This window comes from Oncorhynchus mykiss, chromosome 9, assembly GCF_057628025.1.
Source record: "Oncorhynchus mykiss isolate SJ-2025 chromosome 9, ASM5762802v1, whole genome shotgun sequence".
In the NCBI taxonomy this organism is placed as follows: Eukaryota; Metazoa; Chordata; class Actinopteri; order Salmoniformes; family Salmonidae; genus Oncorhynchus; species Oncorhynchus mykiss.
In genome coordinates, this window is record NC_143030.1 from 51,711,900 (window position 1) to 51,726,691 (window position 14,792).

The 14,792-nt window shown below is 41.7% G+C and overlaps 1 protein-coding gene and 1 pseudogene across 2 annotated transcripts in view; one reads left to right on the forward strand and one right to left on the reverse strand.

Moving 5' to 3' along the window:
• Positions 1 to 333: 333 nt before the first annotated feature.
• LOC110531189 (GPI-anchor transamidase component PIGT-like) lies at positions 334 to 12,839 on the reverse strand (annotated as a pseudogene). Its single transcript, XR_016483556.1, has 11 exons — positions 12,341 to 12,839; positions 11,166 to 11,343; positions 10,707 to 10,834; positions 9,633 to 9,734; positions 9,172 to 9,258; positions 8,672 to 8,759; positions 4,639 to 4,736; positions 3,639 to 3,798; positions 3,044 to 3,243; positions 2,083 to 2,248; positions 334 to 1,345 (listed from the first exon to the last, which is right to left on the reverse strand). The product of XR_016483556.1 is annotated as a GPI-anchor transamidase component PIGT-like (transcript).
• Positions 12,840 to 14,147: 1,308 nt separating this feature from the next.
• The window catches only part of LOC110532228 (phosphatase and actin regulator 3), a 53,737-nt gene continuing 53,092 nt past the window's right edge, over positions 14,148 to 14,792 (forward strand). Inside the window, exon 1 of the mRNA XM_021615940.3 lies at positions 14,148 to 14,463. Within this exon, the coding sequence (XP_021471615.1) occupies positions 14,352 to 14,463 (112 nt within the window). The 5' untranslated portion in view covers positions 14,148 to 14,351. The remainder of the gene's footprint in view (positions 14,464 to 14,792) is intronic.

The window sequence follows — 14,792 nt, forward strand, 5'->3', positions numbered from 1 at the left end:
ATTACGGTACAGTTGATCCAATCCATGCTCAGCGGCCAAGTGTTCATCTATCCTCCAGGAGTTCTCTATCAGTCCTGTTTTGGACTGGGATGAGAGAGTCCACATCATTCTTCAAGTGTGCAATCCTTTTTTCTATGTTCTCCACAAGCCTCCATGTATTTCTTCTTTTGAAACCGTAGGACTTGATTTTTTTAAAATAAATGTTTGGACAGTTGCCAATTTTATTAAAAAGACAAATAGCCCAGGTTACCCCATATCTTCAAACATTCTCATGCTGTTTGGTAAAATGTGAAGAATCAACAGCAGTTTTAGTACACAAAAAAATGAGCAGTCTTAAAAAGTAAAATATATTTGTCTTGGTAAATCAGTTCTTAAACAATGCATGGCAAACTTCTTACATTTGAGTGGTGGGTATCTGTGCTAGAAAGGCTTACCAAAGTTTCCACCATTTTTAGAACACAAAAACGTCAATAAGAAACACAGACAAAGCTAAGACAAATCTGGTCAAATCAATGGCCGTTTCTTGTAGAGATGGTTGGGTTTTCTTCAAGTACAACCATGTTGAATGGTTCTGTGAGCAATTAACGAAACGTTTACAGAAATCCAACTAACTGGTTATGAAAGTTCTGTAAGTCAGTGCACTTAACTTTTCAACATCAACTTAAAGTACAAATATTATTTCTGTTTAGATTGAAGAGGTGCATCAGATCTTTCTAGAGCAATGGCTCATTACTTTTTCCAGTTACAGATATATCACAGCTTGCTGCTGCCGCGTCTGGCAGCCAACTTTCCCCCCCTTATTCTCTGTTCAACTACACCAGCAGTAGTAGTGCACTGAAGAAACGCCACCCTTTCTGCTCCTCATGGTGAGAAAATGCCTTAAGCGTCCATCGAATCCATGACACTTCATAAAGACTCATGTCCTCCACAAAACAGAACTGAGAGTTTAGTTTATTGCAGAAGCTTCCCATGTTTAAAGTAGCATCTCACTGAAACTTACCTTCACGTTTCCCAAGTGGTGTAATCACTGACCTCATTGCCCCACCGCAAAAATGTGCTTGATAATGTTGTTAGCTTTAGCATGATAGCATTCTGGCCCATCACAGCAGTGGCACACACCTGAGCCTGCGGATGATTTTGGCTAGCCGTTTGGCCAGGCCCGGGCTCCTCCACCTGGAAGGTGTGGGTCAGGAGGTTGTAGAGGGAGCCGTAACCCACGGCCATCACGGTGCAGGTGAGGCAGATGACGTTGTAGGGCATGCTGAAATCAGGAGTGGGCAGGTTCACCAGCAGAGGCTCCGTGTAGACCCGCATGAAGTAACTGGACTCCTCTTTACACGGGAAACTGGGTAGACAGAAATGAATTATAATAACCTATGAGGGTTGGAGGTCAATTCCATTCAAAATCAATGGAATTGAGGAATGATACACTACTTCCAAAAGAAGATTTATTTGGCCTAATTTCCTTAAAAATTGCATTACATCAGGTGATAAACTAAAACACTTAAGACAACTGCTAAGTGTTCAACCTGTACTTAAAAGAAAATAAACAGCCTTATGACTTAAAAGCTGCTGAAAAGCGGGCGTTCCTGGGGGTATCCATGGCGACAACACTGGGCACGAGAGCGCTGATAACAGAAGACCTGAAGCGAGGGACAACATTTCATCAAATATCTGCTACTGGAAACTTGAATATCTGCAGACTACAAGCAAGTGGTATCTCAATTTTAGCCAAGGCCCCATCTTCATTCAGAATCAAAGTCAAGACAAATATTTTAAATAACTTCATACTAGCTGGGCTTGATTGAGCTTGCTTGGGACAACGGAACCAATAGCGGAAAAACTGAAAATTGCTAAACGAATTTGAAAGATTCCTAATTGTATTTGAACCCAGTTCTGAAGCACAAATCTAAACGCTATGACAGCAATTACAGACAAACAACACTTCAAAGTTACGACAAAGAGTACATTAACTGTCCAAGTTCCCATTACAATTGGCATTTCTTTAGACAATTTTGACCCGTAGCATAGAGAAATGCATATCTTCTGTTTCTGTAGACTTCTATAAAGTCAAAGTTATACCCGACGTAGAAGCCGTGGTTGGGGTCGGGGGTGTACTCCGTCCACTTCAGGAGTGCCCTCTCAAACTGCACGGTGACCTCGGTCACAGAGTTAGGAGGCAGCTGGACCAACATCTCCAGCAGGTGGGGCTGAAGGCGGTCTTTGGACGGCTGGTATTGGATGTAAACTAGGTAGAGAAGAAGAGAGGAAACATATATTTATTTGCACAACCAGGAAAGACAAGCAAGTAAGTAAGAATATACACAAAATATCATGAAGGTGTTCCTAATGTTAAGTTGCACCCTGCAGAACAGCCTGAATTCGTCAGGGGATGAACTCTACAGGGTGTCGAAAGCATTTCACAGGGATGCTTCCCACAGTTGTGTCAAGTTGGCTGGATGTCCTTTGGGTGGTGGACCATTCTTGATACACACGGAAAACTGTTGAGCGTGAAAATCCCAGCAGAGTTGCAGTTCTTGACACAAACCGGTGCGCCTGGCACCTACTACCATACCCTGTTCAAAGACACTTAAATGTTTGTCTTGCCCATGTCTCAATTGTATCAAGGCTTAAAAATAAAGACATTACACACAGAAGATACAATTAAAAACATTAACATGTAGTGTGCGTATCTATTAGTTAGACATTTATGATACTGAAGCATGTTCTCCCCATGTGGGCAGATAGGCCTTTCCCTCAAGAGCTATCAATAGGTAGCTGAAATTCATATCAACATTAGGCCCTACTTCTTCAAAGTGCACAAATCTAAAAGTTAGTTGATCAAAAAGGAACCGGGGTCATGTTCAGTACGGGACCCAACAGAAAATGTGTTGCAACAGAAAACGAAAACCATCGTTTCATATTAGACTTGGCCAGGTAGTCCCTCCCAGTTTTAGTCCGATTTCTTCAGGTTTGGTGCCTAATGAACAAGACCCAGGCATAGGTGAAACAGTGTCAGCAGGTGAGCAGCAGCAGTACTCACTGGGTTTGTTGTCACGACACTTGCTGGTGTGGTGAGCGTGTGAATGTAGAGGCGCAGGTACCAGGGCACGGTGTCCAGCAGGAGCACAGGGAAGGCCCGGTATGTGTGGTGATTGTACACCAGGGTGTGGATCTCCCCCGTCGGCAGCCCGTAGCCCGCCACGTAGCGCTCTCCGTGAAGTAGAGGGCGCAGCATATCTCCTGGTGGCAGGAAAGGAGGGAGCGTTCATATGGTCAATAATACAAATAGAATTTCTATTTGGTCTATATATATATATATATATATATATATATATAATTTCTATATGGCCCTACATCAAAATTCCTTCATATCAGAAAATCTTCCCTTTTCTGTAACACGTACATTACATGATCATACTTCGTAGTAACTGCAAATTATACTATTGCCAACAACATATTAACATGCTGTTTCTTAGTACCAGCATTGTAATTGGATTGAGCAGTTTTTTAAATTAAAATAAATACACAAGAGGAATAGAGATGTTTCTTATTCCACTTGTGTACGGGAAGTGAACATCTTTTCTGGAATGAAACACAGCCCACATATGGAGTCGTGTCCGGTGTCACTCACTCACCACTCTCGGCTGCTCTCTAGCGCAGCAGCATGTTGAGGGAGCGCATCTGTCCGAACGTTGCCTGGTTGGTGAGGTCATAGACCGAGTAGGTTCTCCGATCCCCCAGCACCACAGCCTGGCTCAACAGGGGTGTGGCTGGACTCAATTCAAACTGCTCCCCCTTTTAAGGGGAAAAACAACAACAATCTATTCCTGCTTAACTACCATAGGAATGATAGAGATAAATAGGTTTTCATTCCACAAATACATGTAGCACAATGTCGCTCGTTGGCAGTTTACAATAAGGAAAACTGAATTACAGTTCAGTTTACAGAAAAACATGAACGTGATTAAAATTATTTTAATTTGAACAACTACCCCCCCATCTAGGGTCTGCTTAAAAGCCTAACTAATGATGGTATTGGCCTGTCTTTGTAGTCTTCCGTGTTACATCGAATCTGACGTAGTTGCCCACCCTGACGTGAACCTCACTCCAGATCTCTGATCCCTTGTAGGTGACAACAAGCTGGAGAATTTGTTTGAACCCTACAGCTTGAGAGCCAGCCCCTATTGCACTACTCTATACAAGTAGTGTTGACTGGTGATTTAGTATAAACAACGCAACAACAGGCAGGCGCACACGTGATGCTCAGCCAACTACTTTCGCGATGCACCATTGTAGCAGGTATGTCAGTGATTGGACTAAAGCTTGGCATGCACAAAGAGGTCAGTCTGAGAAAGGCTCATTTCAATAGGAAGACCATGGAGTGTTGATAGTTGTTTGAACTTTGGTACGTATTATTGGTGCTGACTGCTGACTTTTCTTCTTACTTCAAAAGAATTTGCTTTTGAAACTCAAAATTCATGCTCTGTTCCTTGACTGTATGAAGTAACTAAGTCATTTTGAGTAAGACTGTCTGCTAACTAAATAGAATTTGGATTCATATAAAGTTTGAGGTAATGTAAAGTTAGTTGTGTAAAGTATGCGGTCATGTAACATTAGTCACGTAAGGTTACTTACCTGAGGGTTGTCTGTGACGTCCACGTACACTTTACTGGAGGAGGCCAGGGGGCAGGCTTCAGTCAGGGTACGAGAGAACATCTTGAACAGGGACCACTCTGTGGAAACACCCAGTAACCCAACACATCATGTTCATGTCCTCCATTTTGTATGTTTCTAAATGCAGTGACCAGTCTTTTTCATGGAGCTTAGAAGGGCAATGTCTGTACACCACAGTAGAAAGAAATGACTTTTACATGAAAAGTTATGTTCATTATCTCCTTCATGAAATTCACTTAAAATAAATGTAATTTGAAAAATGTGCCATTTTCACTGTGCAAAATATAGCTAGCATGCAAATGCACCTACATGAAGCAGTGTCAGAGCAGAAGATACTGTACATCTTGGCAATACCAGCATGTTTTAGCAATAGTGTGGTGATACTACACTGAACAACAACAAACAAGAATGTTACTGAGTTAAAGTTCATATAAGAAAATCTGTCAATTGAAATAGATGCAATAGGCCCTAATCTATGGATTAGGGCCTATTGACTGGGAATACAGATATGCATCTGTTGGTCACAGATACTCAAAAAAAAGGTAGGTGTGTGGATCAGAAAATCAGTCTGTATCTGGCGTGACAACCTTTTTGCCTCATGCAGCGAGACATCTCCTTCACATAGAGTTGATTGTGGTCTGTGGAATTTTGTCCCACTCCTCTTCAATGGCTGTGTGAAGTTGCTGGATATTGGCGGGAACTGGAACACCCTGTCCTACACGTCAATCCAGAGCATCCCAAACATGCTCAAATGGGTGACATGTCTGGTGAGTATGCAGGCCATGGAAGAACAGACATTTTCAGCTTCCGCGAATTGTGCATAGAGCCTTGCGACATGGGTGTCACGTTCTGACCTTAGTTCTGTTGTTACAGTGCCTTGCGAAAGTATTCGGCCCCCTTGAACTTTGCGACCTTTTGCCACATTTCAGGCTTCAAACAAAAGATATAAAACTGTATTTTTTTTGTGAAGAATCAACAAAAAGTGGGACACAATCATGAAGTGGAACGACATTTATTGGATATTTCAAACTTTTTTGACAAATCAAAAACGGAAAAATTGGGCGTGCAAAATTATTCAGCCCCTTTACTTTCAGTGCAGCAAACTCTCTACAGAAGTTCAGTGAGGATCTCTGAATGATCCAATGTTGACCTAAATGACTAATGATGATAAATACAATCCACCTGTGTGTAATCAAGTCTCCGTATAAATGCACCTGCACTGTGATAGTCTCAGAGGTCCGTTAAAAGCGCAGAGACATCATGAAGAACAAGGAACACACCAGGCAGGTCCGAGATACTGTTGTGAAGAAGTTTAAAGCCGGATTTGGATACAAAAATATTTCCCAAGCTTTAAACATCCCAAGGAGCACTGTGCAAGCGATAATATTGAAATGGAAGGAGTATCAGACCACTGCAAATCTACCAAGACCTGGCCGTCCCTCTAAACTTTCAGCTCATACAAGGAGAAGACTGATCAGAGATGCAGCCAAGAGGCCCATGATCACTCTGGATGAACTGCAGAGATCTACAGCTGAGGTGGGAGACTCTGTCCATAGGACAACAATCAGTCGTATATTGCACAAATCTGGCCTTTATGGAAGAGTGGCAAGAAGAAAGCCATTTCTTAAAGATATCCATAAAAAGTGTCGTTTAAAGTTTGCCACAAGCCACCTGGGAGACACACCAAACATGTGGAAGAAGGTGCTCTGGTCAGATGAAACCAAAATTGAACTTTTTGGCAACAATGCAAAACGTTATGTTTGGCGTAAAAGCAACACAGCACATCACCCTGAACACACCATCCCCACTGTCAAACATGGTGGTGGCAGCATCATGGTTTGGGCCTGCTTTTCTTCAGCAGGGACAGGGAAGATGGTTAAAATTGATGGGAAGATGGATGGAGCCAAATACAGGACCATTCTGGAAGAAACCCTGATGGAGTCTGCAAAAGACCTGAGACTGGGACGGAGATTTGTCTTCCAACAAGACAATGATCCAAAACATAAAGCAAAATCTACAATGGAATGGTTCAAAAATAAACATATCCAGGTGTTAGAATGGCCAAGTCAAAGTCCAGACCTGAATCCAATCGAGAATCTGTGGAAAGAACTGAAAACTGCTGTTCACAAATGCTCTCCATCCAACCTCACTGAGCTCGAGCTGTTTTGCATGGAGGAATGGGAAAAAATGTCAGTCTCTCGATGTGCAAAACTGATAGAGACATACCCCAAGCGACTTACAGCTGTAATCGCAGCAAAAGGTGGCGCTACAAAGTATTAACTTAAGGGGGCTGAATAATTTTTAAGTTTTTGATTTGTTAAAAAAGTTTGAAATATCCAATAAATGTCGTTCCACTTCATGATTGTGTCCCACTTGTTGTTGATTCTTCACAAAAAAATACAGTTTTATATCTTTATGTTTGAAGCCTGAAATGTGACAAAAGGTCGCAAAGTTCAAGGGGGCCGAATACTTTCACAAGGCACTGTATGTCTTTGTTTTAGTATGGTCAGGGCGTGAGTTGGGTGGGTTGTCTATGTTCCTTTTTCTATGTTTTGGGATTTCTGTGTTTGGCCTAGTATGGTTCTCAATCAGAGGCAGCTGTCAATCGTTATCCCTGATTGAGAACCATACTTAGGTAGCCTGGTTTCACTTTTGAGTTGTGGGTGATTATTTTCCGTGTCAGTGTTTGTGCCACACGGGATTGTTTTGTTTGTTTCTGTATTTCACATTGTTATTTTGTAGTTTAGTGTTCATGTAAATAAAGTATCGTTATGGACACTTACCACGCTGCACATTGGTCTGACCTCTCTTACTCCTCGTCAGAAGAACAGGACAAACGTTACAATGGGGCGATGCATTATCATGCTGAAACGTGAGGTGATGGCACGACAATGGGCCTCAGGATCACGTCACGGTATCTCTGTGCATTCAAATTGCCATCAATAAAATGCAATTGTGTTCGTTGTCCGTAGCTTATGCCTGCCCACACCATAACCCGACCACCACCACAGGGCACTTTGTTCACAACGTTGACATCAGCAAATCTCTCGCCCACACGACGCGGTACACGCTGTCTGCCATTTGAAACTGGGATTCATCTGTAAAGAGTAGACATCTCAACCGTGCCAGTGTCCATCGAAGGTGAGCATTTTCCCACTGAAGTCAAGTTACAACGGCAAACTGCAGTCAGCTCAAGACCCTGGTGAGGACGATGAGCAAGCAGATGAGCTTCCCTGAGACGGTGTCTGACAGTTTGTGAAGAAATCCTTTGGTTATGCAAACCCAGTTTCATCAGCTCTCCGGGTGGTTGGTCTCAGACGATCCAGCAGGTGAAGAAGCCAGATGTGGAGGTCCTGGGCTGGTGTGGTTACATGTGGTCTGCAGTTGTGAGGCCAGTTGGACGTACTGCCAAATTCTCTAAATCAACTTTGGAGGTGGCTTATGGTAAAGAATGGTAAAGAAATGAACATTCAGTTCTCTGGCAACAGCTCTGGTGGACATTCTTGCAGTCAGCATGCCAATTGCACACTCCCTCAAAACATCTATGGGATTGTCTTGTGTGACAAAACTGCACATTTTAGAGTGGCCTTTTATTGTCCTCAGCACAAGGTGCACCTGTGCAATGATCATGCTGTTTAGTCAGCTTCTTGATATGCCACACCTGTCAGGTGGCTGGATTATCTTGGCAAAGAATAAATGCTCACTAACAGTGATGTAAACAAATTTGTGCATAACATTTTAGAGAAATAAAATGTCCGGGATCTTTTATTTCAGCTCATGAAACCAACACTTTACATGTTGCGTTAATATGTTTTGTTATGTCCTTTTCACACTATCAAGTCGACGTACACTGTACTGGCTCAGATATTTTCCATTCATGTCCACGTTTCCAGCAACTATATGGTGGAGGCATAACCAGGCCAGCGCAGTACAGCTTGGCTCAGCTCAGTATGTGAAAGGGGTATAATACTGAATGAGGAGAGGCCTCTCTCACCTCGTTTGCCCTGGCCAGAGGAGTGCAGGTCAAACACCACGTTCAGTGTCCGTCTCAGCTCCCATGCTGTGGACTTGCACTGCCAGTCCTGAAACAACAGTAGCAGAGTGTCATATAAAGGCTCGGACTAATCAACAGTGACAGGTTTTTCGAACGGGATTACAAGTAGGATGGAAAGTGAAATCAGTGGCTTGGTATTTTCTACAGGATTACTTTAGAAAGCCAACACAAATAAAAGGTTACTTTTCTTTGATATGGCTGACCACATGATAAAAGGTTATAGTATTCCTCATAACTATGTAGCTATAATATACAGTTGAAGTCAGAAGTTTAAATACATTTAAACTCAGTTTTTCACAATTCCTGACATTTAATCCTAGTAAAAATGGTATGTCTTAGGTCAGTTAGGATCAACACTTTATTTTAAGAATGTTAAATGTCAGAATAATAGTAGAGAGAATGATACATACATCTGAAGACTGTATATACATACACCTCACCTGACACACAGGTGTGATGTGTAGAGCCTGGGAGTAGAAGCTGCTGTGGAAGACTTTCTCAGAGTTCATTAGGACTGCCAGACCAGTCTAGAGAAAGGAGATGGGCAACATGAAGAACATGGTTAATCCCCACACACGCATGAACGTACACGCACACAGACTTTAAGTCCATTCCAATAAAAGGATAACACTACATGCTAATGGTTTTAAAATAATCACCTAACCACAAATCAGGGTTTAGTAGGGCACGACGTGCAAAATAAATAAGAGAATGGCCATTTTAGAACAAGTCCAGGTAGTCCTTCCCTCTTTTAGTCTGTTTTTTTTCCTCCCCTGTTTAGTGCCGAATGAACATGAAGAAGGAAGCCTCCGCACCCTTTTTTAGATTTAGTATACTACAATCCTACGCTTTTGGTAAATGTGACATTCATAAGACCATCCAACATAAGACGGACTGGTACCTTGGCGCCGCAGGGAAGGAGTTTCTTCCACGGCGTCAGATTCTCAGTACAAACGATCTCCCGTGGCAACACAGCATTAGCGGAGAAAGCGCTGGTCCGTTACTGTATAGCAGAGGACGTATACAGGACACACATACAGGTGCATGACACACAGGTCCACATCAACACACTTTATGTCACATCACAACACTTAGCATTATGGAGAATTACACATCAACACGGTATAGTACTGTATTATTAAAGATGTGAAACTATCTAATTCCAGAACTGTGTCATGATTCCTTTGAGTGCATATGCAAAGCATTGGTTGGCCCGTGGTCTTGTTCAATAAGGCATACCATAGAAAAGTGTTTCTTATTAGATAATTACAGATGATACCTGCCCATTTCAGATTGTTTTCTTCCATTTGATCCCTTATGAATACAAGCCTGATCTCTGTTCAGAGGCAAGCTAGCTATTGTAGAGACTTGGGTGCTTACTGTCACGAGAATTAGGTTCTCAATGATCATAAACCAATTCATTTAAATTACTCAGTCTGTGACCGGGATTTGTAAGATACTGGTTGGAATGAAAACAGACAGAGGCCCAGTCCACAATAGTCAAATGTTTATTCACGGGAACGTTCTGGTGTGCACAGTACAAAGACCTTCATTTTATAGTGACACACATACTTCCACACAAAACATTAGGTATCATAAGCCCACACTGTCCTGCTACCCAGCCGACAGAGATTAGGGGAGTCCGTGAGAATAGCTTCTTCCCGCCCTCCCTCAAGATAGGGAGAGACCCTGGGAAGTTCTCGGTGCCCCCAGCCAAGGACGCCACCGAATCTTGCTCGGCACCAAATCTTGCTCAGACAGTCTGTTATCAAGATACTAGACATATTGTCACCAAAACATTAATTCTGACTAAGAACTACACTCCCGGATATATAATTCTACTGACTAAAACCAAACACAGCATTAAAATAACCTAATGATTCTAATCAATTCCATACAATCATATGGTTTCAGAGTTATGTTTCACAGTGTAATATTCTAATAATTTATTAAAACATATTCCATTAACACTTACCATTGCCCACGCCTAGAGGCTTGAAGGAGGCACTGGGCTGCACCGTGTTGGTGGAGTCAATGAAATTCAGCGAGGCACAGACGATCCCTGAGAGGACGTTGGTCAGCTCCTTCCAGGCAATGTCCACACTACAAGACAATGGACGAAATGACATCATTCAATAGAATTTCAATGCTAATATAGTTTGGGAGAAATGGCGATGGGTAAAATGGCAGTATCTGCCACCAGTGACAAAAAGACATGGCTGTGAAATGTTGTGACACATTCCTGGTCAAAGACTAAATAGGCCAAATGAAAGTGGTGCAGGCTGTCACTACAAAATGGGTGAGACTAGCGCCACACATACGTATGGATATATTTGACTACCAACCATGATGACAGATATATAGCTGCTATGTTATCTTCAACAGTAAGGAAAGTGAAAATGTGTGGCTAAATATACAGAATATACACACTCACTCAGTTACAGTGTCCTGACACCATTCCCACAGTTCGGCACCAGGGGGCGACGGTAGGAAAGGCTGGCCCCACTGCATGGTCCTCCAGTAGCCCTGAGTGAAGGAGATGTGGAGCTCACTCACAGAGAACTTCGAAATCACCTGGCCCAGAGACTTCGGGAAGAGTTGGTAGTATAACACTAGTATGTTGACTTGGACATAACTGTCGGGCAAATTAGGCATGGGGCCTAAATACTGATGACAGTGAATGCACAGCAAGTTACTCTGATTAATCAGCTCGCAATAGACAATTAATTGGTATATACAGCCTGGAACTAATGCCTGCAAAATTGTATAAATATTCCTTACAAGCCAGAATGTTTAATAAAATTACATTTCAACTTACTCTACCGGTTGTCTGTGCTATTTGTTCTTCTGCTGCTCGAAAATTGATAGAAAAATATACACAGGAAAGTATTGTTTACCCAACTTTAGTTAGCTATTAACGAGAGAACCTATTGAAACAAGCATGCCATGACAATGAACATGGTATATTCTGAACCAGGGGAGGACAGAGAACAATCCACATATTTTTTAATTTTTTAAAATTGAAATAGGAATTTAACATTTCAAAAATAAAAATCACAAAAATGTTTTTTTTAAAGTGTTGATTGTTCTCCGTCCTACCCTGATTCAGAATATACCATTGTCATGGCATGCTGGTTGCAATAGCTAACTAAAAAGTCAGGTAAACAATTTCCTGTGGATATTTTTGTATCAATTTTCGAGCAGCTGAAGGACAAATAGCACAGACAACCAATAGAGTAAGTTTAAAACGTAATTTTATTCAACATTCTGGCTTGTAAGGAACATTTACACAATTTTGCAGGCATTAGTTTGACTGTATATAATCAATGAATTGTGTATTACAAGTCTGATTAGTCAGACTAAGCAACAGTCAACATAGCCTACCAGCACTAACACCTTGTTCAACTATTCAACTCCTCAAGCCATTGATTGGTTGGTTGAATCAAATATGTTTAGTGCTGTACTGGAACAAAAGCCTGCACTGAGGGTCTACACTACAGGACCTTGACTGAAGATGCACTGATGGCTAGTGTCCCAGTGTGGCTACTAGATAGATGACTAGAACATTATGTGATTGACCCAAATATAATTTCAAATCAAACTCTTTACCTTTATTTCCTCGGAAGAAGTCCGTATCCCACAAGGTTCGGAACTGGAAGCTGGCGTAAGTATCCCCAGAATGCAATGGTCTGATCACCAACTCTTCCTGAAACCGGTCTTTTTCGGGCGGTGGTGGAGGGTCGTCTAGGGTTTTCTTGGTGTCGGAGACATGGTCAACTTTGTCGCTTGGAACATCTACTATGTTCGTTTCGAGGGAGTCCCGCCTCACCTCTTCCGCGGCCTCTTGGATTTCGTCTTTTGCGGGAGGTGGTGGAGGACTGTCACAGGTTTGAACATGGTCAGCTTCGTTGTCACTTGGAGTATCTGTTAACGATAGATTCGTTTCGACCTCGGTAGCCTCCCATTGCCTCTCCTCTTCCACGGCATGGGTTTGGCCCTCGGCATCTTTCACCTGATTTGTTTCTTGTACGTCTGCTGTAACAAACACGTATACTAATCCACAAAGAACGAACGCCAGCATATAAGCATTGCACCTGTGCGCTTTCATTTTCCCGACTGCTGAATGACTGCGCCTACTTCCTTAACGACGTGTCATGTTGACCAATAGGATTAAATAATTGAGTCTATTATGGACAATCATCACTGCGCAAAAGATGCGCATAGTGACTGATCTAAACTTGCTTTGTTACCAGCAATATTTACATCGGATTCATTGTTTGATAAATTTAACATATCATATGTTAATGTAACAGAATAGGATAAATTAATGTAGCTGTGTTTTTCATAGCTACACAGTCAAGCCGAGCAGGATGCTTTATATTTTTGCTTCTTAGGCCTTTAAACCAGTAGCCTGATATACTACATTTCCCTTCATTTCTGTTAGTACTCTCTCTACTTATAGACAATAGGCCTTGGCTACTGATTTCCTTTCGGCCAATAACACTAGGCCTATCCAGCTGTTTTTTCTTAAAGCTGCAGTTGGCAACTTTTTGTGTGACCCAACCAAATTCACATAGAACTGTAGTTATAGATCTGTCATTCTCATTGAAAGCAAGTTTAAGAAGCAGAACGTATGTAAGTTATTTATCACTTGCTAGTTTCATTTTTGCGTATTTTACTGGTATTGTACACCAGCTTCAAACAGCTGAAAATACAATATTTTTGGTTACGGAAAATATATTTCACAGCAGTTTAGATGGTACCATGTTTCTCTACACTAAAATTGCTTTTTCTGTCACAAACCGATATTAGGGAACTCTTAGAATTTTAGCAACAGGAAATGGTGGAGCAATTTCTACAGTGCATTTTTAATCCCTTCAATGCCATTCATAATTACATTGCAGTATTTAAAAATTTTTTTTTAAACTTTTCAAACTCATTGTAGTCCTGAGATTTCTTCAATTAACCAATTTAACCACGTCTTGATGTTCTGCTCTATTCACCCTCATCACCATCCATGCTCATAGTATGTGGATATTAAGATCATTCGAATTGGCCAAACCACCTTCAGAAATCATGAATGCTTTGTTGACATTGATGTGGTGACAGAAAGTACATTAATAAATTCAGATGTTGTATGTAGGCCTAAATGTGTGTTGCTGGTTACAATGGCTGCATTCACACAGGAAGCCTAATTTTGATATTTGTTTCTCACTAATTGGTCTTTTGGCCAATCAGAGCTGAAAAAGATCTGATGTGATTGGTCAAAATACCAATTAGTGGAGGAAAATATAAAAATGGGTCTGTCTGTATAAAACAGCGTATGAACGCAGCCGATGTTGCGAGCAAAACACTTTAATCCATCCAACTGATATTTACCACATTCCCACTTGGTTATGAACGCAGGAATATAGATGGGCACATCCGTATCACCGCTCCCACGTCCACACGCGCTCCAACATACTAGGAATTTCTGCTCAGCACCCATGGCCCCCATTAGATGCTCAAAGCCGCTGTTGTCATAACGAATTATATCTGCACTACTGCTGTTTACTTCTGAAGTTGCCTGCCTCTGGTAGGGTTTTCAATATTTTATTCAGAATTCCTGTGCTCTATCCCCATGGCTACATCCGATGGAAATGGAATAGACGGCTGTCTTTTGCAACGAGGCAAATCTCAAAGTGACCCAAACCTACTCACCGAATCCAGCATCGATCTAGTGCACAACACAGGTAAGATAGGCCTACATATTTTGTTGTCGGGATATTCTATAGGCTATGATATTGGAGTTTTATTATAAATCTAATCGCTTTGGTATTGCTAAATGGGATATGAGGACCACATCGGAATAATAAGCACTCCATGCTTCCATTTGACAGCAAAACATTTCATAAAAGTGATTCTCTGAGAATTGAGAGAAATATCCTAACGCGTTTGCCATTTTCATCCAGTACTATTTAAAATGAATGGATGCTCTCCCAAAATACGCTATTTGTGCGTAATGTTTGGAGCCGTATACGCGCATAGCCCAACTGGTTTTGCAGTAAATGTGCTGATTAGA